This window comes from Cervus canadensis, chromosome 33, assembly GCF_019320065.1.
Source record: "Cervus canadensis isolate Bull #8, Minnesota chromosome 33, ASM1932006v1, whole genome shotgun sequence".
In the NCBI taxonomy this organism is placed as follows: Eukaryota; Metazoa; Chordata; class Mammalia; order Artiodactyla; family Cervidae; genus Cervus; species Cervus canadensis.
The window spans coordinates 26,816,770-26,835,460 of record NC_057418.1 but is presented as its reverse complement, the minus strand read 5'-3'; the positions used below and the strand labels follow the sequence as shown (position 1 = coordinate 26,835,460).

Genomic DNA, 18,691 nt, shown 5'->3' with positions numbered 1-18,691 from the left:
ACACCTTCATGAATTAAATAGTGTTAATTATGTTTTCCAGAAAAACATCTTTTCCTTTCAAGTGGGATTTTTGACTAGTGATCCATTTGGTGAGGTGCAAACACAGCCTTTTTCTTCTGCTTTCTGGTCCAGTGCTTGCTCTTCTGCTTCTACGGATTGATTTTGAGTGTCCACCTAGGCAATCCCAGTCATTTGGAAGGTGCAAGATGCAGGCTCTGTTTGATTCTGTGACAACACAGCTCTGCCCCATCCCATCCCTGCCACTTCCAAAAGTACACTGTAAGAGATACTTTTCTTCTGAAAACAGTAAATTAAAATCGACACATTCTCAAATTTTTGCCATGACATGTTGGAAATTCTCGAGACGCTTAAATTTCAGGACAAAATAATTGGTACATGCTGTCAGTCAGGAATCAAGAGGCTGTTTTAGAAACAGCCAATTGTTAAACTGAATTCAACAACCTCAAAGTGGCAGAATGACAAGAACAGAAGGGACAGATGGAAAAGGTATTATGAAGGGCAAATCAACAGGGTTTGGAGATTAATTGAACATTGGGAAGAGAAATATGGAACAAATATAATTCCAAATGTTCAAACACCAGTGATTGGTAGCTGGACAGTATCATGGACGGAAATGAGAAAAACTCTTTTTTCTATTAAACAATACCCAAACTTAGCAAATACCTCCAGGCACCCCCTGACCTGACAGCAGCCCCCTTGTTCTATACAATTCCTGTCATTTGCTGCTGGCCCCAGAGCCACCAAACTGTGTGTTCTCCAACCACACCAAGGACTTTCTCGCTTCCATCTCTCCTCACACTGTTTCCTTTCCCTTCAATGCAATGTTAAGGCACCTCAGTCATGTCTGACTCTTTGAGATCCCATGGACTATAGCCCACCAGGCTCCTCTGTCCATGGGATTCTCCAGGCAAGAATACTGGAGTGGGTTGCCATTCCCTTCTTTAGGGGATCTTCCCCCATCAGGGATGGAAACCACATCTCCTGCGTCTCCTGAATTGGCAGGTGGGTTCTTTACCACTAGCGCCGTCTGTATGTCCCTCCTGTTGCCTGCTGCCTGGAACTTTAAAGCCCAGTTCCCACAAAGGCCTTCCCCAGTTCTCTTAGTTAAAACTATTCGAGGTTAACTTAGGTCTCCAGTTCACTTTGGGTGGTTCAGCTCATAGTATTTGTACACATGGGCTTCCCTGGGGGTTCAGATGGGAAAGAATCTGCCTGCAATGCAGGAGATCTGGGTTCCTCCCTGGGTTGGGGAGATCCCCTGGAGGAGGGCATGGCAACCCACTCCCATATTCTTACTTGGAGAATCCCCATAAACAGAGGAGCCTAAGGAAGTGGGGAGGCGGCTACACTCCATGGGGTCACAAAGAGTTGGACACTACTGAAATGACTGTTGTGCACATGGTCTGTCTCTTCTTCCAATGACCAGTTCCTCACAGAGTGGAGACCTTCTCTTTTTCTTCTTTGTACTGAGATTCATAACATTCTGCCTGCCCAGGGCAATCACTTAGCGATTGTAGGTAGAAGTAACTTGACATCACAAATTATTTGGAAAGCCTAATAATTCACTTTTAGCTGGGATGGCCAATTTGAAGGTACAAGAACTCTACACAGTAATGTGTTCGGGGAGTTTAGGATGCAGTCCTCTACTCAGGAAGATGACGGTTTGGGAGAGAAACTTTGATTCACCTACGCAGGTGATGCTAATCGGGTTGCAAAAATGGAAGTTCTCTGGGAAGTAGTGGTCTGAAAGAGACTCAGAGAGCTGACCTAGAGACTGGGAAGGCAGTCTTCCCATATGGAGACAGGGGAATAGGATAACAAAATAACAACTGCTGTTTCTTCCTTGAATCAGAACAAGAACCAGAGAGAGTACAAGAACTAGGATTTTGTAATGAAAATAGAATCAAGAAGCAGTGTTCAGCCACATGATAGAGAAGCCAAGAAGAATAAGGCCTGAGTTATTCATTAGATTTGGCACTTAGTCAAAAAGGGAGTCAATTGTCCCTGGCTGCTTCTTCCACCCACTGCTGGAACCAGTTTCCTCTAGAGTTAGCAAAAGGGATGTGGGGACAAAAATTCCATTCTAATCTGGAGGCCAATACAACTCTGACCTTGAGTGCTAGTTCTAATAATGGGGCTTCTGCCAGTTTCCAAGACTCAGTCCTCAATTACCACTTCTGTTCTTAGCCTTGAACTCTTATCTCCTATTTTCTGCTTTACTCTCTGTGTTGACAAACCTGCCTAAGAAGAGCGTCCTGCCTGATTCTTGCCAGTTTTCCCTCTCTTGCCTGAAGTCCTCTTCCCAACTCAATTCCTACAGTAGCCCTGCTACCTGGGCTCAGACTTGCTTGCCTAATGGCAACTCCCTGCAGCCTGGATTTCTGTGACTCCACCAAAGTCTCCATCATCTACTGGCTTGTTAGGGCCCAACCTCCTTACTCCTGGCTGCTTTCTAGACTGATGAGAAACATGCCAGGGAAGCCAGTCTTGCAGCAGGATCATGGGGTAAGAGTTGGGCCCCACAGTGTTGCTACTCACACTGGTCAGAGGAACTGAACAAATGAAGTACCCAAGGGTAAAACCCATGAGCTCAAGAGTTTTGGAGGGGCCTGAGCCCAGCAAACACAGATCTCAGGAGTTAAGAAGCAAGAATCTTTACCTATCAGAGTTCAGCATGAGCTGAAACAAATGATAGCAACTTATAAACTCATCACTAGGCATGGCTATGCCCCAGGCTCTTACTTATCAACTACCTGATGCCTGGGTGCTTTTGTGCAATTTGAAGGCAAATCGTTGGCACAGAGCTCTAATCCTGCCCTTTACTAGATCTGGCAACCTGTTCTGCCTGCCAGACTCCACATCCTCCTAGCATTTGAACTTGAACATAGATTGTTTCACTCCAAAAAGCAGATCTAACTGTAAAATCCAGCTTCACTCTAGGCATTTTCTATCACTTTAATCTGTCAGGGCTCCTCTCAGATCCCTAAGGTTTACTGTGAAGTGAACAGGGGCAGAGCTAGAGATTAGTTTTTGAGAAATTTGGCAGAAAAAAAGTAGCTTAGTGTCTGCTTTCCCTTACCCCTTTTCACTGTATTACTCGCATCCTCTCAAGAAAAATCTTTCCAGGCTCACGTTTCTGCATGTCAACCACAGAGAAGGAGCTTTGTTTCAATAGTGCCCAGGTGGAATACAAAGAATTTCCTATTAAAAAATTGTGTTTTAAATCTACAAGTGAGCATAATTACATCATCCTTCATTTATTAGAGATACTTTTTCTTCCTCTCTAAACACCCATCTGATACCACAATTTTTACTTTAGGCCTTTCACATAGCTTTACACTGGGATGAAAATGCTGATGTGATTACAGGATTAAGGCAGAAAACCTTCTATGGAAGACCCAACTGGAATCACGAGTTCCAGCAGGTTGCCTTCAGTCACCCCAGGTGAGCAGCTCGCTCTCTCCTCTGCCTCTGGGAGCCTCCAGGAGAGACACAGTCTCCACCGCTGCGGGAATGGAAAGCCTCGGGCACAAACCAGCTAATCCACAGCAGTGGGCCTCTTCTTTAGAGATAAAACATCAACCTTAGAAAAAGTAGTCATGGGATATTTCAGGAACCACAGACCTGTGCATGACCATCTTACAACATCTGACAAGTGTCAACTGCATTGAAATTTTTCATTGTTGTTGTTTAGTCACTAAGTCATGTCTGAATCTTTTGCAACCCCGTAGATTGTAGCTCCCCAGACTCCTCTGTCCATGGGATTTCCCAGGCAAGAATACTGGAGTGAGTTGCCATTTCCTTCTCCAGGGGATCTTCCCGACCCAGGGATTGAACCCACGTCTCCTGCATTAGCAAGTGGATTCTTTACCACTGAGTTACCATGGGAGCCCTAACGTTTTTCATACTTAAACTCAGTTGAAGATGGTATTCCTTTTTAATTTTTATTTATTTATTTACTTATCGAACCAGCCTCTAATATATCTTTGCATTAGATTTTTAGGATAGATTACTTATGGGCCAAAAGAAATAGAGCTGAAAAAGACTTTAGTGATTATATTTATCTTTATTTTTAAAATTAATTTCTATTGGAGTGTAGTTGATGCACAATGTCGTGTTAGTTTCTGCCTACCGCAAAGTGTCTCAGTTACGTGTATATTGTTTCATAGTCTTTTCCATTATGGTTTATCACAGGATATGGAATATAATTCCCTGTGCCATACAATCAGACATTGTGGTTTATTTCATACTACACATATACTAGTTTGCATCTGCTAATCCCAAACTAGCAAACCTTCCGTTCCCTATCTTCCTACTCTTTGGCAACCAGAAATCTGTTCTTGGCATCTGTGAGTTGTTCCTGTTTCATAGATATGTTCATTTGTGTTGTATTTTAGGTTCCACATACAAGTGATAGCATATGGTATTTGTCTTTCTCTTTCCGACTTACTTTGCCTAGTATGATAATCTCTAGGTCCAGAAGATGGTATTTCTTAAACTGTCTATGCCTTCAAGAAATCTTGGGTAAACACGATTGATCTGTAATTACTCAACTGGAGAATTCACTTAGCCAAACTGTAAACTGTACCTAGCATATCTTGCAAAGCAGAAAAAAAATATTCTAAAACCAAGCAGGAATTCAGGAGTCCGAGAACCTGGTTGTAAATCCTGGCTCCATCATTACCACCAATTTACCTTGAACAGGTTATTTAACTTGGCTGTGACCATCCCCTTGTCTATAAACTGCAAGTAATAAAACTGTTTACCTCCTAGGCTTCTGTGAGGATTAACTGTGTGAATTCTGAAGGACCTAGAACACTGCTTTGAGTTCAGTGTTAGCTGCTCTCATTATTATTTTAATTATTAGTTTAGCTCAGTTCAGTGCAGTCTCTCAGTCATGTCTGACTCCCTACAACCCCATGGACTGCAGCACGCCAGGCATCCCTGTCCATTACCAACTCCCAGAGCTTGCTCAAACTCATGTCCATCGAGTCAATGATGCCGTCCAGCCATCTCATCCTCTGTCGTCCCCTTCTCCTTCTGCCCTCAACCTTTCACAGCATCAGGTTGTTTTCCAGTGAGTCAGCTCTTCACATCAGGTGGCCAAAGTATTGGAGTTTCAGCCTCAGCATCAGTCCTTCCAATGAATATTCAAGACTGATTTCCTTTAGGATTGACTGGTTTGCTCTCCTTGCAGTCCAAGGGACTCTCAAGAGTCTCCTCCAACACCACAGTTCAAAAGTATCAATTCTTCGGTGCTCAGCTTTCTTTATAGTCCAACTCTCACATCCATACATGACTACTGGAAAAACCATAGCTTTGACTAGATGGACTTTTGTTGGCAAAGTAATGTCTCAGCTTTTTCACTATCCTCTTTCACCTTCAAGAGGCTCTTTAGTTCTTCTTTGCTTTCTGCCATAAAGGTGGTGTCATCTTTGTATGCGAGGTTACTGATATTTCTCCCGGCAATCTTGATTCCAGGTTGTGCTTTGTCCAGCCCAGCATTTTACATGATGTACTCTGCATATAAGTTAAATAAGTAGGGTGACAATATACAGCCTTGACGTACTCCTGTCCCGATTTGGGACCAGTCTCTTGTTCCATGTCAAGTTCTAACTGTTGCTTCTTGACCTGAATACAAGGAGGTCAGGTGGTCTCAGGAGGCAGGCCTCAGGAGGCAAGGTCAGGTGGTCTGATATTCCCACCTCTTTAAGAATTTTACAGTTTGCTGTGATCCACACAGTCAAAGTTTTGGCGTAGTCTATAAGGCACAAGTAGATGTTTTTCTGGAACTCTCTTGTTTTTTTCAGTGATCCAGTGGATGTTGGCAATTTGATCTCTGGTTCCTCTGCTTTTTCTAAATCCAGCTTGAACATCTGGAAGTTCACGGTTCACATACTGTTGAAGCCTGGCTTGGAGAAATTTGAGCATTACTTTGCCAGTGTGTGAGATGAGTTTTTAAAAAAACTTAAGTATGACTACTATATGGTAAACTTCAGAGTAGAAGAGGAAAAGCATTTGCTCTGGGACCGTAAGACAAGAGTGAAGGCTATATTTTCTGATTCTAGAAGATACTGACTATGTGACAAACAAGGGAGTTTGTTTGAGCTTTTGGGCCCCAGTGTAAAACATGCATGATTCCATACACTCACATTGTTATTTTCATAATTTAAAAATGCATAGTATGTTGAAAAACTTGGTGAAGTACAAAGCACTAATGCAAAGCTTTTGTTGTTATTTGTATACATTGTCTAAATCAGTCATTGTTCTGAACCCACATCATCTACAGGTCTTGGAAGCAGCATGTCCTAATATTGTCTTTGATTAAAGAATAGTTTCCACTTTTGAGGAAAGACCTGAAGGATAAGGACCTGGCAAGTGTGCCGTGTGGGCAACTAGGAAAAAGCAAAAGGGTAGCATGTGCCAAGGCCCTGAGACAGCAGACACTGTTCCTGGCATAATCCAGGAGGCCATGGATCATGTTGCTATGTTCTTTTTTTTGGAAAAAAATTATTCCTCTGATAAATGTTTTATACTCAATTTTCAATGATCATGGGACTAATGTCCCCACATTGCAGGCTTTTGACAGGGACACATGTATCTTGGTCTTCAAGCTTTTATAGATAAGACTGCTCTTTTCTATGCTGTTTTTGCTGTTGTTCAGTCATTAAGTCATGTTTGACTCTTTGTGACTCCTCAGACTGTAGCACACTAGGTTCTTCTGTCCTCCCCATCTCCCAGAGTTTGCTCAGATTCATGTCCATTGAGTGGGTGACGCTCTCTAACCATCTCATCCTCTGATGCCCACTTCTCCTCTTGCTGCCCACTTTTCTTGCAGTCTTTCCTGGCATCAGGGTCTTTTCCAATAAATTGGCTCTTTGCATCAGGTGGCAAAGTATTGGAGCTTCAGCTTCAGTCCTTCCAAAGAATATTCAGAGTTGATTTCCTTTAGGATTGACTGGTTTGATCTCCTTGCTGTCCAAGGGACTCTCAAGAGTCTTCTCCAATGCCACAGTTCAAAAGCATCCATTCTTCTGTGCTCAGTCTTCTTTATGGTCCAACTCTCACAACCTTACATGATTACTGGAAAAACCATAGCTTTGATTGTCCCTTATTGATGCTTCACATTGTATTTGTTGATTTGTGTTACATATGACATTTACAGCCCAGTAAGACCTTTCAGACCAAACCATTTAATTATCTCCCTTCCCTCAGAAAGGTGTAAACCAGAAACACAGCATCAAGAGACAGAGGGTAGAACTGTGTTTGCACAAACTCTACCTCCAAAATTACATTGCATTGTGCTGAGAATTGAGTCTGTCTGATTTTGCAGGGAGTGAGGAGTAGCGAACAGTTTGAAAGTGGGAAAATCATATAGCCCTCACTTTTCCCTTTGCCTTGTGAAGTGTGTGTTCATTCCTTTTCAAAAGCCATAATCGAAGTATAGTATATACATGTACTTAAAGCCCAGTTGAATTTTTCAGTACAAGAGTTATGGAAACTCTCTCTTCCCAATGGAAGACTTCATCTCTTCCAGAGTTAAAAAACAAACAAACAAACAAAAAAAACCCAAGGTTTGGATGTCACTGAATCAAACCTCTATATCATACTTCCTAGTCCCAAATTCTAAAAGTAGTGTATCTGTAACAACCTTAGACTCTCTAACACTGCAACTTATTATACAACCTAACTATCAATGTAATTAACGTTAGACACGTGTTACTATTGTTGCTGCTCCCTGGCTAAGTCATGTCCCACTCCTTGCCACCACAAGGACCGTAGCCCTCCAGGCTTCTTTGTCCTTCACTGGATCCTAGAGTTTGTTCAGATTCACGCCCATTGAGTTGGTGATGCCATCCATCTCATTCTCTGTCGTCCCCTTCTCCTCCTGCCCTCAATCTTTCCCAGCACCGTGGTCTTTTTCAATGAGTTGGCTCTTCACATCAAGTGGCCAAAGCTTCAGATTCAGCATTAGTCCCCACAGTGAATATTTAGGGTTGATTTCCTTTGGGATTCACTGGTTAGGAAAGCTCAATTATCCTTTTATTCATGGAATGCCAGATTCCTGGGAAAAGACAAGTCACCAGTAGAAGGCTTAGCACTACTCTTCCAAAAGACTTTTTAAATGACCTCCTTAAAATAATTTTGTTTTCTGCTGTGTAAAATAAGATTTATGTTTAATGAAGCTTTTAATGAAGACATCACAGAAAGAGAATGCCAATAGAATCTAATTTTTAAACAAGAAAATCTAATATTGAGAAGTATTTCAATATCCTGGCCTTTGCCAGGTTATAAATAAAACACACAATTCAATTATTGTTCTGCACAAAGAACAAAGTCACATTAATTTTCCTCAAGATGGTTATTAAAGAGATAAACAGTATGTTTTCCCCCCCCCGATTATGTCAAGGAGATATTTGTTCCCAAGTTTCATTGGCTACTCATACAAGACAGGTCTGTCCTGTCATTAGCTCGTATCTTTCAGCAAAGATGGGCCAGAAAGAATTGTTGGATTTGTTCATGGCCTCAGAAAAGGTTCTTTGTTCTTGAGGGTCTTTGAAGTAGGCTCTCAACCATTTCTATTCATCAGTGTAAAGCAGAGTATTCTTGGGGCTTACTCTTTTAAAAACATTTACCTGTTCATTTAAAGCAGTAGTCTGTTCTTGTTCTAAGAAGAAGGAGTTAAATCAAAAGAATAAAGGGAAGAGGGGCAAAAATATTTTTTTACAGAACATGAAAAACAGCACCAAAAATAAAGCTTGAAGGGAAGTAGATCAAAGAGAACAGTGCAAGCTATAAAGGAAGCAGAAAATTGCAAAAATAACAGTAATGGAGACACAAATTGATGGGCCTCAAAATGAATACAAATAAGGAAAGGGAAAGAAAAAATTTTAAAGAGATCAAAGACAGAGAGTAGAAAACAGGGAAGTATACGCTGTTGTTTTTATGTGCAATTAATTTTCATAATTGCATCAGCTGTTTAACAAAAGCACAAGTATAATTTTAAAAGAAGATCAACAAATAGTAAGCGGACGTGTAAAAAGTAAGTCTTTTATTGATATGGCCAAACTGACATGCACGGAACTGTTGCTGTACATTGCTTAAGTTAGACAAGCACAGAAAATTACTCTAAACTCACAGACAATGGAAACTATTCTTTTAATTAAAATACAAATGTTAATTAAATACACACATTGATATCTGTGTCTTATTAATCTTTAGAAATGCATGTCTTATACAAAAATGGCAGCTACGTACCATCATTTGTAGATGTTATTATGACTCCAAACTTTAGGCAAACGTTCAGAAAATCAGGAAATTGTTTCCAAGAAGGTAGACAGAATGAAAATAAATATATCTTTATCACATCTAGCTACTTTTTGATAAACACATGTTATGTGTGTGCTCAACCTTCTGGATTTGTAGGTCTGTTGTCTTTAATTAATTGAATAAAACGATACTCCATAAGACTTCAATCTTGATCTTATATTTCACATAATATTTATAGTTTGCCACTTTTGACTTATCTACTAATAACTTCACCATGCCTTGTAGGCGTAAAACTTTATGCAATTAATTACCATAAAAACTTAGAAGATCTGGACACTATTTTCATAGCTTCAGTAGAAGTGTTTCTTTTCTCTGGAAGAAAAAATAAAGAATAGAAGAATACTACCATTTGTTAGAACAGTACAACCCCAAAGTGAAGAAAGATGCCGACTTACCATATGACTGGGAACTTCTGATCCATGCTACATGAATGTATTTTAGACCACCCATTGTTTTCAGAAATGTAAAAATACCTTTCTACTAAATTGAGTAAATGTGTCCACCTGGAGCCACATTTGCTTGTGTGCACATTGTCCAATTCTCATTTGTATGTACATATGCACAAAATGTTTTTAAATGATATTTTTAAGAAATTAACATTCTGATTATAGCACACAAGTCTGTCTGTCTAAAAAGATATCCTAAACATTCCTTATATGACTAAATTGCTCAGAATACTCAAAGAAATAGACTTTGGTAGAAATTCCACAAAAAACAAATTATAGCTTCAAGAGAAAAAGAAAGTCACCATAAACTTATGACTGGGCATTGTTAGCATACATAAACAGTGTCCTTCCATCAGAGGACATCCAGTCCTGTTATGATCAAGTGAAGATTCACTGAAAATTGCTGGCATTATTCCATTTGTGGTAGGTGGGACTAGGAAGGTCGGTGAGCACAAGGTAGATTTATCATTATTCTGCATTCTCTTTGGGAATTATCTATGAAGCATTAGATACAGCAAAAATATTAGGATATTTCTGTGTGATGTATTTCTGTATGAGATGTATGTTTTCAGTTTTATCAGAGGAAGGAGTGAACACAATTGGCAGAAACATAGCTCTGCCACGGGGATCCAATACTACAAGTCAGCTGCTTTCATTTCTCTCCCCTATTTTAATCATGAGGGGCTTCCCAGGTGGCGCAGTGGTAAAGAATCTGCCTGCCAATGCAGGAGACCCAAGAAATGCGGGTTCGATTCCTGGGTCAGGAAGATCCCCTGGAGTAGGAAATGGCAACCTACTCCAGTATTCTTACCTGGAAAATTCCATGGACAGAGAAGCCTGGCGGGCTACAGTCCATGGGGTCGCAAAGAGCTGAACACGACTGAGCAAACACACAACAACACACATTTTTAACCATGATGCTCTCAGGGGCAGCAGCTTTGTGCTCCTAAGAGCCAAGTCCAGTCACCAGCTGTAGCTAGTGAAGGTACCACGAGAAGGATGAGGAATCTGGGACAAGAGTGCTGACGCACCAGAGAAGATGGAGTTGGTGGGAAGAGCTAGAGAAGTGTGTCAGCCATGAGCAAACACCGTTAGGGATGCCTGTAGCCCCTCATCAACCCCCAAATAATTAGGTCGCAGCAAAAAGTAGCAGAGGAGGCTGCTATAAATAATTGGGAGGTGGGTTTTAAAAAAAAAAATGGCCAACACAGTTATCATCTCTGGTTACGAAAAGGAAGGTGTTATTCAAAATATAATTATGAGATGAATTATTTGAAGGCTTCTCTAATGAAAAGCATTCTCTAGGGAAGATTAAATAGAAGTTGTGTCCATTGTCTGATAGGGAGCTTGTAGTTCTCATTGTCTTCTTTCTAAGCCTCCATAAATCCACGGGAAGCTTCTGTTTATCGATTTTATTTGCAGAGTGCACTCGGGGCATAAAGTAATTTGATTTTTTTTTAAATGGGGTTTAGGGTCTGCCCCTATAGGGTTATAACTTACCAAGCATAAGAGCCAACACATAAAAACAAACATGCAATTTAAAGAGAGCAAGGCTCAAGATGGGAGAACCTGGGAAGCCAGTAAGGTGGTGGGATTACACTCACTCTCCCATATATCTGCTGGCTGGAAACCTCCCGGGAAGTGACATTTTGGCTGCCTTTCATACATGGCATCACCGAACTGTTTTGACAAATGCATCAAGCCCACAAAAAAACGAGCACAATAGTCATTTAGCAAATAAGAGGGGAACAAGAGAATTTTCTTTATTGTTTATCAGAGCTAAAAATGCTGTTAATGTTAACCATCTCTGCAACTTGTGTAAAATTTGTCCTTTCCCCATCAATGTCAGATGCCCAAACTGATCAATGCCGCTAATGCTGTCCCCAATCCAACGCCTCCCGTGTGTGCAAACTCTGCAACTTGCAGGCTGTAAACTGAAGAATAATGCCTGTGGTTTTATACTTCTTTTACAGAGAATCTTTTTTTTTTCATTCTGAGCATTCGTGGGTAATTAAACTTTATAGAAGAATGTTTTTTCTTTAGCAACCCCATTAGGGTTCTGTTGCACTTGTCCGTTGCCTCATAAAAGAAAAAAAAAGCTGCCACATCAGTGCCTTCACTACTTTGTGAGGCTTCTTGGCTCCTTGCTTCACAGTGAGGCTTTGTGATGAGAAAGGTCCATACTTGAAATCACAAACGCCAAGGCAGGGAAGCAAGGCACACAGAAGCATGCCATGTATGGGGACCATAATGCACAGAGAGCCAAGGAAGGACTGGCCTTTCTGCCTTAGTGGAAGGCAGATGATGAAGGGCCTTTGTGAGACTTTTTGGCGATGACACAACCATGACAGTCACATAAATACAGAAACATGTGTGCTCGGCTGTGCAGTGTAATAGCCGCACCTTCAAAGGAGGCAGGGTAGCTGTGAACTGCTGGGGACACCAGGGGTACACCTGGCAGCCAGCAGTCAGAATCCTTTGAAATGGAGTCTTAAAGGCAGAGCATCAAAGAGCATCTTCATGATCTGCAAACAGTCACATGTGGCTGCAAGCGAAAGGGCAATCTTAGCCTGTTGGGAATGGACCAGTGGGCAATCTCTTTGGTGACACCTACACTAATGGAAAAATATTACCACCCATATCAGTGTCTTTGAACATAGATGCAAGGTTGCCTCTGGGCATCAGACTCCTCACGGGGAAGGCTTTTGCCTGACCCATCTATCATTCAAAATGCGACAGTCCAGAACTCAAAAAACCTAGTACAAGCCTGTGTGGGAGGAGAGTATGGGGGGAATGGACACATGTGTATGTATGGCTGAGCCCCTTCACTGTTCACCTAGAACTATCCCAACATCGTTAGCCAGCTATACCCCAATACAAAAAAAAAAAGATGAATACTTCAGATAAAAAACAAAAATTCCTAGTGCAAGAGTGCTGGTCCAGGAAGTCTGTAATCTCTGCTGGGTTAACAGTCCACATCACATCCTGTGGTCAGCTTCTTGCAGCAGGCAGACATAATGTAGGTTGTAATGTAAGCTAACCATTCTTGACAGCTCACTACATGCTAAGTCTGATCTAACCCTCACAGAGACACTTAAGAGTTTGGTATAGAACTGTCCCCGTGGACAAAGTCCCCAAAGGGGGACTTTGGGAAGCTAATTATCATGCCCAGCAATGAAGTGATGAATCAACAGCACTCAACCATCGGCTGATAGTTCCATGTGCGTTAGCTCCTCAGTCATGTCCGACTCTTTGCGACCCCATGAACTGTAGCCCGCCAGGCTCCCTGTCCATGAAATTCTTAAGGCAAAAATACCGGAGTGGGTTGCCATTCCCTTCTCCAGGGTATCGTCCCAATCCAGGGATCAACTTCGGGTCTCCTGCATTGAAAGTAGAGTCTTTACTGTCTGAGCCACTAGGGAAGCCCATAAACACCTTTAAATTACTTCATTAAGTCATAAACTCATATTTTTTTCAGTGGGAAATGTTTCCTGAAAAAGTGTTTTCTCAAATTTAGCCATAGGAATAATCTCTTTAAAAATAATACTTAACCATTTTAAACATATTGTCATTTACAAACGAATCCACTTGATAAGTTCCTTTGAAGCTAGAGTTTGAAATGTAATTGAACCATCAATTTCTACCATGGCTATTATTGTTCAGGAACACATAATTAATTGTGGATTCAATACATGGCAGAGAATCATGTTAACACACAAGCTAAGAAGAATGAGGTTATAGAGGTGTTTCTCAACAAACACGATATGAGGAGGTAAAGGTGTTGTGAAGGGCTGGTCCTGAAGTTCAAGGAATTTTTCTAAGACAGTCTTTCTCAGAGGATAGCTCATAGGGCCATGTGCTTTAATAGCACCTGGGAGGCTTGCTAAAAATGCATTCCTTGGATTCGAGCCTGAGACTCTGTTTTAATAATCTGCCTAGATAATTTTATGCCTAGCAAAGTATGAGAACTTCTGACCCAGACTCGAACCACGAATTAAGCTTGTGCCAGAGATTAGAAAAATACTACAAGGAATAGCACAATGCAAGATAAGGGAAATCATGGTTTCTATAAGTCCCTGTAGAGACTGGTCACTCCCGCTTTTCAGAGACAACAGGAATCCTGGTGCTAACTCATTATTTATACATAAGGAGAGTCAGCAGTTGTGTTTTCAAGGGATTGGCGCAGTCCTGGGACATTCATTATATGCAAAAACATCCCTTCAACACTGTTTTCTGAAATTCCATAATTAGAGAGGACAACTTTGAGGTGACTTCATTTTCAGCCATGTGATTTTCCTTTCCAACTCTTCTTTTTGGCATTCTTTGAAAATTAAAGTAATTCCAACAGGAGAAGTAGCAAAAGTTGCTAGGACTTTCATATAAATGATCTTAACTATGAAAAGGCAGGGTTGAATAATAGTAATAACTAACACTTTTAAAACCTTTTGGAATGTATTATCTCATTTTGCCTTGGATAAAGCATACCACGTAGTCATTATTATCTTAGTTCTCATGTGGAGATTGAGGTTCATAGTCTTGCTCAAGAGGATGCGGATAATAGGGAACAGAGCCATTTGTTCATATCCTCAGCAAACAAATATTGTCTACCCAGGATTACAGAAATGAGTAAGACAGACCAGGTTCTTGCTCTTGGGGAGGTGACATTCTAATCACCAATGCAAGAGAATGCTAATCAAGGTCACGACCAAAATTCCACCCAATATCACCTCTATAATGAAACGCCTTCATCTGTCATCATGGCACCTGCCAACCTCAATCTTCTTCACATCACCTATCTGTATCACACAGCATCTTATGATACAGAGCTTAACAGGATTCTGGGAACCTGTGGGAGAATATGGTGCTAAAAGTAGGAGAAAAGATTTTGAGGACTTGGCTGATTCCTGTCAATGTATGGCAAAACCACTACAATATTGTAAAGTAATTAGCCTCCAATTAAAATTAAAAAAAATATTTTGAGGAAAGAAGAAAGTGGGTGGAGAAAAATACATAAAGTCACAACCACAGCTACTCGCTAACTGTATCCTTCTGTCTTGGCTGCTGGCTGGTCTTGCCCTGTGTAACACATTCTGTTCTTGTCTCACCCCCACCACAGCAGCAACATTGGCGTGTTCTTCTGTGGACCCAAAGCTCTCTCAAAGATACTTCAAAGAATGTGCCGCTTATATTCATCCGCTGACCCCCGGGGGGTTCACTTTTATTACAACAGAGAAAGCTTCTAGACTTTGGAGGAAAAAAATCCACGTGTTGTGTAAGTGGCTACAATCATATAGGTCAAGCGTCAGGAAACTTTTCCCATAAAGTGCCAGATAATAATTATTTTAGATTTTGTGGATCGTATGGTCTCACTTGCAACTACTCAACTCTGCTGTTGCCAGCACCAAAGTAGCCCCTGTATCTTAACAAATGGAGGTGGCTGTGTTCCAGCAAAACTTTATTTAGGGACACTGAAAGCAAATTTCATATAATTTTCTTCTGTCATAAAATATTCTTCTTTTGATTTATTCTCAACAATTTAAAAATGTAAGACACTTAGCTCGTGGGTTGTCCGAAAACGGGTGGTGGGCCAAATTTGACTAGTAGGGAAGTAGTTTGATGAGCCCTGATATAGGCCATCTTTCCCAAGTTTGCTTTCATGCTTAACAATACGTCCAAATGGAGACCGGCATGGCTGCTTGGCTCATAGCCTCCTTTAGAAGTCATTTCAAATTTCATCTCCCCGACGGCAGAGACATCTGCCTTGTATCCAAACCTGATCTTTTCTGCTTTAAACTTAAGCTCCTTTGTGCTTTTTTCATCCTCTATAGATCTGAGAAATCACCAATGGGGGTTATCTTTCACAAAAATCCTTTCTATACTTGAAAATGATAATAAAATCATTCTTTACCTATCCCTTTTCTAGTCCAAACAATACTGAACTCTTAACTTTTCATCCAAGGATATATACCCTAGCACTTCAATCATTCTTGTTGCCCTTCTTCAAATCCATTTTCATTCTTCACATCCTTTTAAAATGTGTTGACTAAAATGAGATGTAACATTCTAATCTAAGCATGACTAGTAGTGTATAAAAGAGTGATTTTTTTTTTAGAGCTTGTATGCCATATGCTTTTCAATACAACTAAATTCTGTTTGCATCTCTTTCTTTCCTTCCTTCCACATTTCTTTCTTTCTCTCTTTTAATAAGTACTTTTTGTTACAATCACATTTTGATCTATGATCATCTTGATACTTACACCTCAGCTCAACTTCTACCCCAGAAACATATTGGAATTTTTTTTTTAATTTTATACTCTTATTGAGCCAGTATTTCCATGCCATGCAACTGTTTTATCCCAAATATGTTCAGAAAATACTCTTCATATTGCATAGTTTTCTCTACTGGTATCAATTTTTTTTAGAATTTTTTTTCTAATATTTCAATATTGTTTTTAAGTCTATCACCAGATAATAATACTAGTATTTAGCTCAGTTTATCTCAAAACTTTTGCTCAGATGTTCAACCTTAGACTCCTTTCTTTAGATTCAAGTTATTAAATCCAAAGGATTCCATGATGAATTTTTGTTACTACCTGTTAATATGAGCACCTAGTTGGGGACATATTAAAGATAACTAACCATGGAGAATGGCACATCACCCTATACTGTCTTAACTTAAAAATAAGATATCATACACAATAAAACAAAAACATTTATTGAAATTAAAACAAATTATGTTTTACAAATGCTTCATATCTTTGTAGGTGGCCATTCTTCCATGGAACAGAATTTAATTGGTCTGACCTGATTTGTTTTTACAAAGTTAAGCAGCCACTTAGGCTTGTCCAGGTATTTCTAAATTATAAATTGATCATTTGTTTTACTTTAGCTTCAAATATTAATGCTGATTCTGTAATTTCTAGGGTATATACTTAACTATATTCTAGGGGAAAAATTAGGTATATCCTGATGTCTCAAAAATTATTTCTACTAACTCTGCATTGGAATTTATTAGTATCTTTAATTATCCTTGGAGAATATCATCCAAATTCTACTAATTTTAATACACCAAATCTTTCTGTCTATTTATTTCCCCATTTAAATTTGATTAGCCTTTACAACTAGGCATTTCTGTAGTCAAATATGTTTATCTAACCTTTAATAGGAAAATAAATATATTAAACTATTTTCTCTGGATTATATTCAATTCTTACTTTTTTTTCCTGTCTATTTGTAAATAAAATGTACTCTCAGGTCAACTAAATTTGTCTAATAAGTATATTTGTCATTAAAAATAGGTTTCAGTCTCTGTAGATTTCTTTTAATTTTGTTATAAATCTAAAATTGTTCAAAACACAGAAAACTTAAAAAAAAAAAGATTTTGCTGCATTTGAAAAAAAATTTTCCTGTTTGCATATGTTTTTAGTTCTGAGCTTTAGGTTATTTCTCTAAATACCATGTAGAATCTGACCTATCTTGATAGTAAAAATACAAAAAAATCAGTAGATTTCTTTAATGCAGAAATAATCAAATAGAAAATACAGATTTTTTTTTTAAAGGAAATTGTCTTTTCAAAATAGGAACAAAAATATAGCAAACATAAACTTATTTAACAAGAATTATGTAAGGTGATTTGATAATTAGCAAACATTTACAAAGAGATATTTTTAATTTGATAGAAATAGCATGTTCCTAAATAGGAATATTAAGCATACCAAAAATATTGATTTGTTCTAAATTAACTAATAGGTTAAATAAAATTATAATCAAAATTTAAATTTTCTTTAAAACTTTTTGAAATGCTAGATATGCTAAAGTTTACCTAGAAGAATATATAAGCAAGAGAGAAGCAAAAAAAAAAAAAAGTGAAAAGAAAGATAAGAAAGAAAGAAAAAAGGAGAAGAGAGAAAGAAGAACAGAACAGAAAGGAAGGGAAGATAAGAGAAAAGAAAATTCAGCATCCAGAAGCATCATCGTAAAACATAAGATTGTAAAGTAACCAGAAAGATAAAACTAAATTACTTACAAATAAACAACAATAAATTTGACAGCTGTCTTCTCAGAAGCATAAGGAAAGGAAAGTGAAGTCGCTCAGTCGTGTCCGACTCTTTGCAACCCCATGGGCTGTAGCCTACCACGCTCCTCTGTCCATGGGATTTTCCAGGCAAGACTACTGGAGTGGGCTGCCATTTCCTTTTCCAGAGGGTCTTCCCAACCCAGGGATCAAACCTGGGTCTCCTGCATTATAGGCAGACACTTTACCATCTGAGCCACCAGGGAAGTCCTTCAGAAGCGTAAGTAGAAACCAAATGATTATGAAGTAATATCTTCAACATGCTGAAGGAACATAACTATAAATTGAGATTTTTGTGCTCAATGAAATTATTGGGCAAAAGTGAAGGCCAAAAAAAAAGTGAAGGCAAAATAACAGATATTTTCAAACAAAAGAATGACTCAGAATGGAGCTTCAGAGGAGTAGAGCAAGGTGGAATCCAAGTCAAACCACTGCTCTTTCTGCTTCAGAATTCTCTGTGCCTTTTTTTTTTTTTTTTAGATTTTTATTTTACTGTAAAGATGAATACAGTATGGTACTGGCACAGAAATAGAAATACAGACTAATGGAACAAGATAGAAATCCTGGAGATAAATCCACACACCTATCGACATCTTATCTTTGACAAAAGAGGCAAAAACATACAGTGGAGAAAAGAGTCTCTTCAGGAAGTTGTGCTGGAAAAACTGGTCAACTACGTGTAAAAGAATGAAATTAGAACACTTCCTAACACCATATACAAAATAAACTCAAAGTGGATTGAAGACCTGAATGTAAGACCAGAAACTATAAAACTCTTAGAGGAAAGCATAGGCAGAAAACTCTCTGACATAAATCACAG

The 18,691-nt window shown here is 39.3% G+C and overlaps 1 protein-coding gene and 1 non-coding gene across 2 annotated transcripts in view; one reads left to right on the top strand and one right to left on the bottom strand.

Annotated features, from left to right (window-relative positions):
- Window positions 1–15,071, top strand: part of NOX3 (NADPH oxidase 3) — a 67,589-nt gene extending 52,518 nt beyond the window's left edge. The window contains exons 12-13 of the mRNA XM_043457235.1: window positions 3,341–3,465; window positions 14,914–15,071. Of these exons, the coding sequence (XP_043313170.1) occupies window positions 3,341–3,465; window positions 14,914–15,040 (252 nt within the window). The 3' untranslated portion in view covers window positions 15,041–15,071. The remainder of the gene's footprint in view (window positions 1–3,340; window positions 3,466–14,913) is intronic.
- Window positions 15,072–18,005: 2,934 nt separating this feature from the next.
- TRNAY-AUA lies at window positions 18,006–18,077 on the bottom strand. The gene has a single exon. It is a non-coding gene; the product is annotated as a tRNA-Tyr (tRNA).
- Window positions 18,078–18,691: the final 614 nt, after the last annotated feature.